Source organism: Macrobrachium rosenbergii, chromosome 13 (assembly GCF_040412425.1).
Source record: "Macrobrachium rosenbergii isolate ZJJX-2024 chromosome 13, ASM4041242v1, whole genome shotgun sequence".
NCBI lineage: Eukaryota > Metazoa > Arthropoda > Malacostraca > Decapoda > Palaemonidae > Macrobrachium > Macrobrachium rosenbergii.
Genome location: NC_089753.1, coordinates 25,135,792 through 25,150,762, shown reverse-complemented (window position 1 = coordinate 25,150,762; position 14,971 = coordinate 25,135,792). Strand labels below are relative to the sequence as shown.

Here is a 14,971-nt window from a genome sequence, read left to right as displayed (position 1 = left end):
AAAGGTCAAGAATTCTGTCAAAGTAATTTAAAGATCTGAGATAAAGAAGATAAATATTAATCTGATGTCTCGCCATGACAACCAACAATGTCTTGGTGCTGTGTCATGTTTCATCTCAGTAGTACCCAGTTTCATTTCCTTCTACATCAGCTTTCGTAAAAGGAGTCACAAGGTGTAGCACAAATTGAAGTCAGCCGTGCAGAGGATATACAAAGTTTTCTTACATGTGAAAACACATATCATACCTAAGACAAGTTCTATTTAACACTAAAGGAACTACTACACAAAAACTAAATGCTGAATCACAAGAGCACATTTAACTTCAAATAAGGAGATGTGACCAGATTTACAATTTTTTCAAGGTATATCATCATTTTAAGACCAAAATTCTGGTATACACGAGAGTTCATTTTCCATATTGCTGAACTTTAATGGGTTGGATATTTTCTTCAAATCTAGAGATTTATCTACATAACCAACTTAATTCCTGATTACATATTTAGTGGTATATCGTCCTGATCATCAGTGAACTTGGATTCTACAATAATTATGACCTCATAAACTAAGCAACTAATATGTAAGTCTATTTCAAACAAGTGTAGCATGTAACTGCATACAAACACTGCCAAACATTCCATCCCTCTATGCTTCATTAAGCATGGTCTCTATATCGAATATTCGCAGAGCAAAGACCATGTTTCAATAAAATAAAATAACATGAAAGACCATATTCATGGTTCACCTAAAGCTTTCAGGGGATCTTCATCCATGTCTCCAGTTTCTATAGCGGACTCAATGCAAGATGTAAACTCTGCTGGAGTCATCCGACGGGATCCAATCACCCTAGAAATTAAGAAAATATTAACGTATTAACAGACCAAAAGTACCAGTAATTCTCAATGAATGAATGGCTTTACTTCATAATACCACCATTTATGAATTAAAAAAAAATTGTTTGAGATAAAAGCTCTGAATTATGCCTTAGCACATACTAGCTGGTGATTAGCTGCTAAAATAAATGTCAGGGAACATGTCATAAGGTTTTAATGGACATGGAAGGATGGAGCATCCCATGAACGTAAGTTTGTACCCACATGACAAAAATATTTTGTCTGAATAACAAACCGTCTATTTCCACTTACAGTGAATGGCTACTTAACTCCAAAGCTCTTCAGCTATCATTTCAGGCTGATTGCAGATCAGCATCTGCAGTATTTGGTACAGTATAGGGCATCTGTTAATCTACACTACAGGTATCAAGATCATAAGTTTCAGTCACATAATCCTAGTCGTTTGTGACTGTGAATATCTGTTTTTATAACTGTGGATTTGTCTTCACATAGTACATACTCTGAACTAAGACTGCTCTCCATGATAGCTGCACTGGAAAGACAGCCATATGAGTACATAACATGCACTTGCTTACAATGAAATTTGAGTATGTGCTTACAATGAAATTTGAATGTGCTTTGTACTTAGGCATAGGTAAGGTACTAAATGCTTCTTTATATTTGAACAGGAAACTTTACACAGAATGTGAAAATTTAAATCCTGAAATAACTGTGCCAAAAGAATGTACTGAATGCAGTAAGAGGACTCTTACTTTATAACGACAGTTATGATTTAAGTAAACAAATATAATATAACCATAATGAAATGCACTTTACTCCTTAAAATATTTAGCACATCTAGAAAGAATCACTGATAAAATAGAGGCATTAAGATATAGTCTATAGTAAGCACATACCGTCTAGCTCCTTTGATGATGCTTCCATCAACAGTCGACTCAAGAACTGAGGACACGTAACGGCCTTGGTATTTCGAAGCCTCTTCCCAGTCTGAGGTGAATTCAGCATGATCCTCCATAAAACCCAGAACTTTATGCTGGGGTCTCCTCAAGTGGCGATGACCTTTTCTGTCTTCTTCATCATTATTATTCTGATAAATCTTTCTTGCCCTATTTGTTATGGATTCACTACTCTTTTTATCTTTCCTGTATGATAAAGGAGCCTTTTTCCTTTTTCTGATGATATTACTGTTGGTCGTAGCTTTCTGTAAACCTTCTTGCACATCCAACAGCTGCTGACTTTGCATACTATCCTTCTGCAGGACATCATTTTGCACACCATGATCTGAAGTACTTTCTAAATACTTTCTTTGTGAGAAATCAGACGAAATTTCATAAGTGGGAAGAAAGGATATTATTTTACCGCAAGAAAAATCTTGAAGTACTTTATTAGACTCCATTTCTCTGGAACAAGGGAGATCAATGTCAGTTGGGGTTGGAGCTCTCAGGCAGATAATTTCTCGAACACCTTTGCCGAGTATCTTTCTTCTATCATCCGATATAGGTTGGGAAATTCCATCCTCTTTTGGCTTTGCCTTGTAGGCACGATGATTCCCTTCAGATTTGATTACTTGCATTTCTGCATGTATTTCATCTTCACTGCTGTCACCATCAATTTTGTTTCTTTTGCTGGAATGCATATGGGATTGCATACTTGGTGGTTTACTTAATTGCATATAAGATTGCATCTTGCATGATATTGTCAATTTCTCTCAATACTGCATTTTTGATAGCTTTACATGTTAGTAATCATGGTGAATATTTGGCCTTCCAAGGTGTGACTGCAGTGGGATTCCATCATGAAAATGAACTTTATCAGAAAAGTGCATGGGATTACCGTATATTCCAATCCTGGATTATTAATATTATAAAGTTTTTCCTTTATTTACCAAAAAAAATTCTTTAAATATGCCCTCAGTCTCACTCTTAAAAGTATTCGTTGCATTGTGGCATCATCTTCAGTATCACTGCATAATTCATCCCATGCTTTCATGTCTGAAAATAAATCAAATCAAATCAATTACTTACATTCTGTAATATCAGTTTAATTAAAAACTTCTCTATTGCACTGTAAGTATATACTAAGATAAACATTATACCCATAAACAGCATACAATACCAAAGGCAAAACCAAATTATGGATTGCATCAACAAATCATTTTATAGCAAGGTTTTTTAATGGTTATGAAATGTTCTTTTGAAGCTTGAAAGCAGTTTTCTTTGGGTTATTACTAGAACTCCTCATAACAAACTGGAGTCCCCCCCCCTCCCAATTCCCCCTCATTTACCATATGCCAGCACTTTTTCCTCCGGCATCAAGGACTATGTGAGGTAACTGAGGTTGGATTATGACAGAAGGCTGGTTTATATACCTAGAAAAAATACAAATTACAGCACTTTGAAATTCAATATTTGTTTCTACGAAAATACACAGTACAGTATACTCCTTACTAAAAGGATAATCTTAACAGACTAGCAAGGAGAGTCAAGTGCTGCCCAATTAGAAAGGGAGCACAAGTATAAAGGCAGTTAACACCAGGGTCAATCATGAAGTACTTAATGAGTTCAGCAGATAGCTTTACTGTCTGAGAAGTTCCTCGTTGGCAAAGTCGGTAAAGTTCTCGGCTAGCACTCTGCTACGCCTGAGTTCGAGTCTCCGGCTGGCCACTGAAGAATTAGAGGAATTTATTTCTGGTGATAGAAATTCATTTCTCCGTATAATGTGGTTCGGAACCCACAATAAGCTGTAGGTCCTGTTGCTAGGTAACCAACTGGTTCTTAGCCAGGTAAAATAAAAGGGGTCTGGTTAAACTAAGGTATGCTTAACTTTTTACTGTCTGGGGCTCCGCTATTAAGATGGAGAAAGAGGGAGCCACATTTATAAGCTGAAGCTCTACGATAAGATGCTTAACTGTGAACCTACTGTCTTCTACAAAAGATTTAATTCACCTTGTTTTATTAGTTGGAATACAGGTTTTGGCCAAAGGCCAAGCACTGGGACCTATGAAGTCATTCAGTGCCATACAAGAAATATAGAGAAAAGGAGGTTTTAAAGGTGTAACAAGAGGAAAACCTCACAGTTGCACTATGAAACAATTGTTAGGAGAGAGTGGAAAGTAAGATGGAAGAGATAATAAATGGGGGTACATCAAAAGGAATGAAAGGGGTTGCAGCTAAGGGCTGAAGGGGTGCTGCAGCCTTCCTTTGGGCCCTGGTTACAACCCCTTTCATTCCTTTTATAGTACCTCCATTTGTATTCTCTTTCTTCCTTCTTACTCTATGGTTTTAAACTGATTCAGTTTTCACTACTTATTTTTGTTAAATACATCATGGTCAATGACCTTTGATGTGATGACCAAGAGAGAACTTGAAATCAATCAATCAACCTGCACCAAGGCCTGATCCAGTACAAACTTGGTCTTATGCATCTTGTACAAGAGGAGTTTGGATGACTACACAACCTGCTGAGCAGTTATTACAGATCCTAAGGGGATGTAGCAGGACTTATGGGCAATGTTCCCAAGGTAAAATGAGGTAAGAGCAGTTTCACACTTCCAAACACCTGCCCTCACTACCTGTGAGACCTAAAAGCTTCTTCACAAGGTAGTGATCAGGACTAAGTCCAAGTTTGTCAGCTCTCACTTTCAAATTCTCATGGATGGTAGAGAAAATTTTTACCATTTTTTCCTTATAACCTACCATGTGCATTTGCTTATCTTCCTCTTTCCACTGATTTTTTTTAATTGCCCAACCTTAAAGTTTCTCCAGTCTCAGGTTTTGTTAATGTATATTTAGCCTGGCCTGTAAGGGTTAAGATGCATCCACATATTTTGCTCATATCTGTTCTCTCCACCTGAAAACCTGGCTGACCACTGGGAATTCATACCATTTTTAGACAGAAGGTGGTGTATGGCATGAGTTATCTAAGCATTTCCAACTAAAATGAACGCCAAATTCCTCAATATTACATAAACGAAAATTCCACGCTGAACTGCATTATGACCAGCCTGTATTTACAAAAATAACTTTATAGGCTAGTTTATGTATTATAGTATTACCCGTCGGTATTACTCTGTCAACTCCCTTCAACTTTAGTCATTCATGTAGCCTATACTAGGCCAGCTTATGCCTAGTCCAACTTATAGGCTATAGCTAGGTTACAGCCAAGCACTGGGGCACTTGCAGCAATTCAGCACTCAAGACAGCAAAGAGGGAGAGTTGGAGAGGTTGGACAGCAATTTCAAGAGACCCAAAATACAACTGAAATGAGAAAGCCCCACAGTTGCACGAAGAAACGAGTTGGAGAGGCTGGACAGCAAGAGGGAAGAAGGAAAGCAGAGAGGACAGTAAGCTAAAAGGCTGGATAAAGGGGGCAGCTGGGGGATTTTATGAATGCCTACAGTGCATCACGTGAAGTACACAGACTACACTGGGCTTATATCCCTATGGGGTCTAAGCAGAGGCTAAGCTACGGCAGGTACTGCCTGCGGTACACAAGGACATCACTGCCGTAAAACGTCGCAAACATTATAAAATAACACCATTTACACACACATACATCTTATTTACGCACGCTCACGCACATACGCACAAATACGCCATCGCAATCACCTTAATCAGAGGCCGATCCCTCCCGCAGCGACATCGTCGAAGACCCAAGGTGTCAGCCGTCAACAAACCCGCCGCCTAAGCGGGACAGTAGCGCCTCCCTGATTGGCCCTCTGGCTGGGACGCGAGAGCGCGGCGCTGATTGGCCGGAAGACGCCTCGGAGCAGAAGGCTCCCCTTCGAGCATCTGTCATTCGGTAAATCATAACAACAAACATGGCGGGTATCAAAGGTGAGGCTTATCTGACACTTAAAATGCCGTTTGTTTGAGGTCATTTACTTCGGTCGCGCGACGCATTTGGGTGAATTGCGCGTTTGCGTTTGTGTTCCGAGGTTGTTTTCGGGGCATTCTCGAGGATTTTGTTTGTTTCGGGGTTTGTTTATGTTTGGGCTGCCGTAGGCTAGGCCAGACCTTTTTTTACTTTTTTTTTTTTTTTTCACGGGGTTGGTCGGTCCCGTATCAGCCGCCCTTGGGCGCGTGCTTGCCGAAAGGGAATGGGGGCGAGGTGGTGACGACGGGACCACTTGTTTCGTAAATAAAAAGTAAAAATGGAAGGAATCGTACCGTTTGCGTTTGTGGTTGGGAATTCAAAGTAGTGGATAGAACTAAGCTTTAGCTCCGCGTTGGGTATTTCCATTAAAATCGACTGCCTTTAACTTGACTTTTTCTACAGTTTTTTTTGTTGCTAATTATGAATTTACCTTTAATTTTTGGCGCTCGAGTGTAATTAACCTGTAATTAACCCCTGAAGTCCATCCAGCGAGGGGTTTCCATACGCGATCTTCACAAGACAGAGCATGAGTACGTCTGTTGAACGGTTCATATCCCGTCCGGCAAGTGCAATCACTTGTTAACGTAAGGGTACCCCCTCCCGGGCCAGTACTAAACACGGCGAAGGGACATTCCATTTGGCCGACAACAGACAGATGCACCGCCAGTATCAGAACCCCTAAAAGTGTAGAAAAAACCAGTTGAAAAGGTAAAAACAGGCGCGGAGCTAATATAGAATTACCGAACTAAGTATTAGCTCCGCATCGGGTATTTCCTTTAAAATTGACTTTTTCTATAGTATTTTGGTTGTTAATGGAGAACCTATGTTATTTTTTCTCGGCCGACTGTCATTACCCTGTAATTTACCTCAGAACTGATAATGTTTTTGTATGCTCTCCATCTGGAATGCTATCGTGCATGCGCAGTGTTGTAGGGGAACTTTTGATAAAAAGTGGAGTTTCCTTTACCGGGGGGGTCTGCCCCAGCTAAGTAACATGGCCTACTATAGTCAAGCCAAAATGTCAAGGCGGATGACAGGAGGTCTCATCAGATTGCTTTGTATTTGAATCTAAAAGGTGAGGACATTTTCCCTTGTAGACAAAGGGAAAAATCTCATCAGCTTATAATAAAGCCAAATTAAGTTCTGTACTGGTTGGTGTGGGATCAGTCCCTCCACCCACACTTACGTTTCTTTTTCTTTTCTTTGTCCTTTTTATTAAAATGGTTTACATCTGACTTTAGATTCATTGAACGTTGGTTCTCCAAATTCTTCTTCCATATCTCTCCCTTCCTTGATGATTCTTTCCATAATCCTTCTGGGAATATTGGTAGCTTCACATGACCGATCGTAAACTCTGGGAACATTGGTCAGGGGTTCATTGTTTATCTTTTCTCTCGCAAAGTAATTGTGAGCATCACATGTGACTGACCTGGCAGAAGCAGGGAGAACACGTCTCTCAGTTTTTTCCGCTTTTTCCATGGCTGAAGCAAGAAGAACACATCTGGGCGTACTTTCTTTACAGGGTGAGTCGAGTGAATGACAATGTACATATGCAAAACGCTGTTATATATAGACGAAGATGAAAGACCAAATGAATTTTATGGCTTTATAATGACACAAGTTAAATCCTAATCATACAAGCTGGAATTTCAATCCTTTAAAGACAGGACCCAGTACCCAAGAAAATCTTTCAGTAAGATCAACTTGGCTAATAGGGAGTTTGGAGGCAGTCTTATTCTGGGATAGGTAGTGCAATTAAAAGATTATAAAAGGTTATGTCTTATCAAATCTCTACATCTGTATACTTGTAAAGGGTCAACCATACCTTTCCTTTGTGTTTCTTTGATAGGCTCCATCATTTTTTAGATAGATAGATATATGTATACACACAAATAATATGCACACACACAAACACACACATACACAAAGGTTACTCAATGTCGCATTTGGAAATGAAAACAAAGAAAATCCGGGATAAATACGGAACAGAAACTCCATCTGAGTGCTTAATCCGCCTTTACCACTGAGGTTTTAGGTTTAAGTAAGGCGGTTTCCTTATGGGTAAAATGACCAAAATGTTCTTAACTGTGAATGATATAGTCTGGGAGAAACCTCCTGTCACCTGCCTTGACATTTTGGTTTGACTATAGGTTAGGTTAGGTTAGGGTACGTTAGGTTAGTATGGTTCCTTTTTTAATAGATTTCCTTAGTCAGTTCCTTCTTGAACATATGGCTCCCTAATGACTTGTATTCGTGGAACCATTCCATACAGCCTGTGTGGAGCTATTACAGTACTTAGAAATACCAAACATTGTAATGATTTTACTGATTTTTCGCGATGACCCATTATTTTGCAATCGTGCCTTAACTGATCATTAAAGGGGGGGGGTTAAGAGCCAAGCACCCCCCAAAAAAATGCAGACACCTCAAAAAAAGTGCAAAATGACAAAATCAGATAAATGGGTTTTCAGAAATGGAAACATGCTTCATCACTAGGTACGACCTAACCAAAAAACAAAACCTAACCTTTCCTAGAATATTGTGTCCTGATCTAACCTTCCTAAGCTGACTTAGGGCACCATGCCCTCACCTGGCTGGAGGGCTTTTGCCCCCTGAATAAAAAAGTGCAAAATGAATTCTGCCACTGAATGCCCTTTGACCCGCCCCAAAACAGAAAAACAGATCAGACTAGATTTCAGACTATTCTGCCACTGACTACAGCCTAACCAAAACAACCTTAACCTAACCTTTCCTGGAGCATCATACCCTGACCTAACCAAAATTTACCATCCTAACCTGACTTGGGTGCCATGCCCAGACCTAGCCAGGTGCACTTCTGAACAAAATAAATTGTAATTTTTGGGACAATTTTGATATTGTTTCTTGCATTTAAACCAGTTATGTATATGAATATTACCTCCTTTAGTCCCCACTGATTAAATGTTGTTACCAAAGAAAAACCCATCAATTTCTCACTTCTTCACACCTGTAATACCTATATGAGATGATCATACTTCCAAACTAGCAATTTTTCAGTCTTGATAGCCACCAGAAGCCTGTAGACAATAGTTACTTTATATGTAAGCAGTACTGGACATTTCATAAATATGAATCTCTTAGTAATTTTTTAATTGTAAGTGGAATGATGTTAAATCATGAAATGCTTTGAGTACTGTAGTGGTGATTTACTTGTATATTGTACATTATTACTGATACTGTATGCACTGTTAAAAATTATTTTTTTTATTTCAGCACTAGTGAGCTTGGCATTTTCAGCTTCCATTGGACTAATGTTCCTGATTCTAGCTTGTGCATTGCCGGAATACAAGTAAGATAGCTGCTTCTCAGATTTTTGTGATTGTTAATTGTAATGTAGTAGTGTAATAATGAAATATTTGGAATCTTTATGTAACCAAAAATTTTACATTCTTTTATATGGTATTGCACTGTAACCTTTTTTATGGTAAAGTTGTCTGTGATTATTTTAGTCATTTTAAATTATACTGTATTCTAATTTTACAGCAATTGGTGGCCCTTCTTCGTGCTCATCTTCTACATTTTGGCACCAATCCCAAGTCTTATGGCCCGAAGAATGTCTGAAGATTCCGGTGGAAGTAACCCCTGTAAAGAGCTGGCTTACTTTTTAACAGCTGGGTTGGTGGTGTCAGCATTTGGTCTTCCTATTGTTTTAGCTCGATCACCTTCGTCTGCACCAGTGGTGAGTACAATGCTGTTTTGCACTCTGTTGTTTCCGGTATTATTTTTGTTCCTTGTACTTTATACCTGTGTATACTTAATGCAGAGGAAATCAAGCTGAGTAGAGAACACCCCTACAGGAAAAAGATGGTAAAATTAGCTTTGTGTTGACACTATAAACCCATCACTTTATGACTTAATTCAAGTGCATAAGCTTCTGTTCTTGCGTGTTTAAAAGAAGGAGACTCCTGCATGCTGTCGGAACATTGGCCTCCAATGTCGGTCTGTTGGTGGAGAATGGTCACATAAATGTACTTGTCAGTCTGAGAGACTTCTTGGTTTTTTTTTCGTAGAGCTAGGCTGGTTCTTTGTTTTTTGTAATTGATATTTGCTCTCTCAGCTTATATCATCCTTGATTTTTTATTGTAGAAGACCCCCAGTTTTAGTGTTTCACTCAGCTTATTAGGCAATACTGTTTTACTCATCTCATTTCCAAGGCTAAAAAAGACAATAGTAATATAAGAAACAACTTGGATAACATTCACAGGAGAGTCACAGTAGTGTTAAAAATATTTATGTACAAAGTTAAAAACAAAAAGGAGAGACTTTCAGATACTACTCCGTACCCCTCATCAGTCCTACTGAGGGATATGGAGCAGTATCTGAAAGTCTCTCCTTTTAATTTTTAACGTTGTACATAAATATTTTTAACGCTATTGTGGCTTTTAATCCTCGATATTATAGTCTCGTTACAGGGTCGTCTTGTTTCGTTCACAGGACTCATAAAAGCATAGTCTTTAAAAATTATTAAAAAGCTGTCACAAAACAGATCACTTGAAAACAGAATGTACAATAAGAATTTAAAATTAAGAATATTTAGAAACTTAGTAAACAAGGAAACCAACCTGTCAATGACTGTCAACAGAATTGAGTGCAAAGGGAAAACAAAAAAGATTTGTAAAGAACCAGCTCAAGCAATGTATAGTGTACAGAGGATAAGAGACTGTTCAGTTTAGTTCAGTTGCTTAATCAAAAGAGACTGAATATCAACAAAGAGGAGTTATTTGGAGCTTATGGAATTATTTCAAAGTTCTTATAAGAAGGTGTAGTTTTGCATTTTGATGTACAGTACTTATCGTCTGATGGTCAAGAATTTTTTTTTTTATTTAAAGTACATTAATTTCTTTGGTAGACCCCAGATTTAGAATTGCTATGAACCATCAGTAATCTTTTAGTGAAACCCACGTAATTTCTGTGGTTACTTCTCATACAAGTAAACATACTGCTGTGGAACACATTAGAAGAGGGAGTGAAGTGTTATACTCAAATATTACTCCCAAAGTTAAGGGATTCATAAAAAATAGCTTGAGATCTATACTTGGGAAACTGTTCAAAATGAATTACTTCATTTCCTTTCTATATTTGTCATTGTTTGTAAGTCATGATGAGACTTAAAAGGTCATTTTTTACATTATGGAATAAGAAGTTTTGAGTGCATAAGTAGTAAGAGAGTAAGACCACAAAATCAGAGCCATCTCTATTTCTGTTGCTTTCTAACCTAGTGTGTATGTGATTTCTATTACAAGGAAACCTGGCAGTGCTAATTAACTGTCCATGCTTTTTGTTTAAGAGATGCTTAGCACAAACAGTTGCATTTGTGTTCGTTGGGGCTCGAAATTGCAGCAAACCAAGTTTTACCTCTGAGCTACCAGTTTTAAGGGTCTTGCTTTACATTCTGTTGCCTAACCCTCACTGTACTATATATGAGTTATCAGAGTTTTGGAACCTGACTCATAATAGTCCCCAAGTTCTCTCTTGCATCCCACTGATATGTGCAAGACACTTTGAGATGTTCAGCAACTTGACCCTTACTGAAGTTGTGATTCAGGTAAATGTGATTGGCGGTTTGTGTTAAAACATTTTTTTACATAATACAAAAGTAAGTTTTTTTCATACAAAACCATTATTCATATATGAAGAGTTCCTTAAATATGAATATGGCAGACTTATTTCCAAAAATGCATGAAAAAGGAGGGGCTGATTGATGGCTACCTATGGTTCCAGGTGGCATGTGCCATGATAGACCACCATAACATTTATCTCTCTGCCTTTCAGATGGCAGAGTCTAGAAACTTGAGACTGTGAATGTGGGTAAATAAGTCATTGATTGTCATTGTGTCCAAAAGATTTTGTGTTTTGATTACTTCTATTTCCTGCCTAGGGCAAGATTATACAGAAATTCTTCTACCAGTACTAGAGTCAATCCCATAATGTCTGCCTGTTCAGTTTAGGATGCAATTAGGACCAAAGGACATTTCAGCATTTCCCATGTGCTGAAAAGAATACAACCATAGACTGAAATATTAGTGGATATACAAGAAAGAATCTTTAGGTGTACTATTTTGATTTTTCATATGTTCCCTTCATGGTCTCTGCAGCTATCTGGAGTTGCTCCCAGGGCATTCATTTGTAGAGTACTGTACAGTGAACCCCCCGTATTCGTGGGGGATGCATCCCACACCCCCCGCAAATAGCTAAAATCTGTGAATACTTAAAACCCCTCTAAAAACACTTAAAACTGCCCATTTTAATAGTTTAAACACAGAAAAACCCTGTAAAAATGCATATACCTGAGTTTTTTAATAGTTTTATCACAAAAAGTGCATTTATTAATGAAAATTATATGAAAATACAGTAATTAGTGAATATTTCTCAGTGAAAAATACCACGAATGGGCGAATTTTCTGCGAATGATGGCTAGATATGTTCCACAGAGAAACCCGCGAATGCGTGAGTCCGCGAATCATAAGAACGCGGATACGGGGGGTTTACTGTAGTAGTGATTGAGTAATGGTGGCATTCATGCTGAAGTATGATTAGTGGTGAGATATGCTTTGGTTAGTCCAGTGGTTTCAGAAATTTTATTTTATACTGCATAAGATTATGACCTGTAATGTTAATTGACTTAAAAACACTTTTGCTTTACAGATCCAGTGGGGTGCTTGTGCATTAGTGCTTGCTGGAAATGTCGTCACATTTCTAACCATCTGGGGTTTCTTTGTTATGGCTGACAGTGATGATGTGGAATATAGCATGTGGTGAAAGTAGTGATTGTGATTTGAGACTTGAAAAGATTTGTAGTTTATAAATGATCAAGAACTGACATCATGCCTCCTAAATGGATTGTTGTTGATTTGATTGATCTGAGTGTTAACTTGGACCAGACCTACTTAATCTTTTAGTGCATAGGTACTAGTACTATTTTCATGTCTTTATGTGGTCCAGGATATTTGAGTTAGTGATTAAATACTGTATTAAAAAAGATTGTAAACTTTTGTTTCATTTTCAAATATTTATCTTTTCATGTTAGGGAAAATAAATACATGTTATGGTGTACTTAAAGTAGTAACAATGCTTAATCAAATGGAATTAAGTATAGCCATACCTGTCTTGACAATACTGTATTTTATAACCAACAAACACCATTGATGTAAAGTCAGTCTCATCTAAAGATAGGAGTCTTGTTGAGGACTTCTTCCTTAGAGAAGGCCTCTCATGATTTTGTTGGTTTAAATACAAGTCATTTTGAGGAGAGAGTACTTTTTCTGATTGTTTGCTTCAGTCGTCTTTGTGTCTTGTCCCATTATATTACAGTACCGTCAATGCCAAACATACTAACAGATAATGAAAATGAAGGAGATCATTTTGTTAGCCTTCTCATGTGTTGTGTTTGGTAAGTAGATAGTGTAGAAGTGATTCAAATAACCTATTCTTCCACGTATTTGTAAAATGTTCATTATCATGTAAGGAATCATTCCTCACATTCACATCTTGCAGACCCATTTCACTTGACGACCAAATTCTTTTTGTAAATCGTAAACACTTTCAACTCCCCATTTCATTTATATCCTTGAGTATCGACTTTTCTCAATTTTTGTGCATGCACTCGTGTTTGCTGACTTCTCCTTGGTATGGCTGAACTGTTTAGTATTAACAAGTTCTGTTGTTTTGAGTGTCACGTGTAGACACTCGAGATGTTTTTGGGAAAATGGCACACCTAACTCATTACTCATAATTGGTAGAACAAAACATATTTACTTGTTGTATTTTATCTCTTTCTAACACTTGTATACATTTGTGAATATCCTTGAGAGTAATTAATATAATTTTTTCAAGTGTCAGCCATTTTTTATATCCAGTTAAGAGATTTGGGTGTGACTGTGATTAAGTAGCATAATTATAATTTAAATATGTTTTATTTACTATAATTTTTTTTTGTCGAGGGTGTTCATAGTTCTTAGAAGATATTTGCATCTTAATATGCGAACATATGTGTTCATCAAGAATGCGTACACTAGATTTCATTCTACTTCAGTTTGAACAGTTAGACAACATTTTGCAAGTACAGTACTGTAAAACAATCCAAGTTACCGGCATTTACAAAAAAGATAATTTAGTTCCTAATTTTATACTAATGTGATTAGAGTAAGTTTAGTTAATATTAGGTAATGTGGAAAGTACTCGTCTCCATCCTTGTGTAGATGTTGCTATGTTTGTTGGTTTATTTTGTATGTTTAGCTTTACACACTGCATGCAAATATGAATGTACATATTAACTCCATAATTACTGGTGTCATTAACTCTTTTGTGTCAGTGGAGATCTCTGAAAGAGGTGATATTTAATGAGGTATAGTTGCCAAAACATTAATTTATACAAGGCTGATACGCGCTGACCTGAATTGTGCCGTGTATACAGAGATGTAATCATTCAGTAAAGCATTTCTTTATTGTGGAAAAGCTCTGCATGCTTGGAATGGAGAAAAATGAAGGTTGTTCAGAACTAACAGTTTGCAGCTGCAGATACTGTGCTAATTTAAGGATTTTCTATGGGGACTCAAGTGCAAAAAATGAAAAGTTCAAGATGAGAAAATTTGTCAAGTATTTATGTCCTATAAAGTAGATATTTCTGTCATTATTTTTTGCAAGGTTGCCTTCTCTATCAAAAGCTTATCCATTACCTGACCAAGGGAAACCTGTGAAAACACATTTTTGTTTTATGAGCAACATAAAAGTATTTCATGTCAAAATTATTAGATTTAAAAATTCAAGAGGCACCTTACTCAGTTGGAAATGTTATTATTGTTAGTTTAAAATAACTGAAGTAGTACGTAGCATTTTTTTCATCTAGATATATCATGACAATCGAATAGGTGTTACAACTGTACTGCTTACCATCTGTTAATGAACTACTTACTCTTAAGTTATTGCATGCAATTTAAGCTAATATTTCTCTTGATAATATATTTTAGCTGCAGATAGTTAAATGTGGTGATTTGTACAACATTACTTTGACCTTTCATGCTATCATAATGAATATACTCCTTTTATTGCCAAACTTTATAGTCTTGCATATTTTGTGATGTGATGCTGAGCTGTTAAATGCAAAGCAAGTCTGTCATTGAGTTGAAGAAATAACTTTCAAATGCTTTGTCTTGAGTAAAGAAACTATCTTTTTTACCAATCTGCATTAAAATATCTTATATCATTGT

At 37.2% G+C, this 14,971-nt stretch overlaps 2 protein-coding genes across 3 annotated transcripts in view; one reads left to right on the top strand and one right to left on the bottom strand.

The window, feature by feature from the left end:
* Positions 1 to 5,566, bottom strand: part of LOC136845054 (uncharacterized) — a 20,766-nt gene extending 15,200 nt beyond the window's left edge. The window contains 3 exon segments of the mRNA XM_067114804.1: positions 743 to 843; positions 1,748 to 2,842; positions 5,459 to 5,566. Coding sequence (XP_066970905.1) covers positions 743 to 843; positions 1,748 to 2,535 — 889 coding nt within the window. The 5' untranslated portion in view covers positions 2,536 to 2,842; positions 5,459 to 5,566.
* Positions 5,542 to 14,971, top strand: LOC136845053 (leptin receptor gene-related protein). 2 transcript variants are annotated; one of them, XM_067114802.1, is made up of 4 exons: positions 5,542 to 5,686; positions 8,979 to 9,054; positions 9,249 to 9,444; positions 12,411 to 14,971. In XM_067114802.1, the coding sequence occupies exons 1-4, from the start codon at positions 5,671 to 5,673 to the stop codon at positions 12,522 to 12,524; spliced, it is 402 nt and encodes a 133-aa protein (XP_066970903.1). In that variant the 5' UTR covers positions 5,542 to 5,670; the 3' UTR covers positions 12,525 to 14,971. The 2 variants fall into 2 exon arrangements, with proteins under 2 accessions (XP_066970903.1, XP_066970902.1); XM_067114801.1 differs by having other exon boundaries at positions 5,676 to 7,249.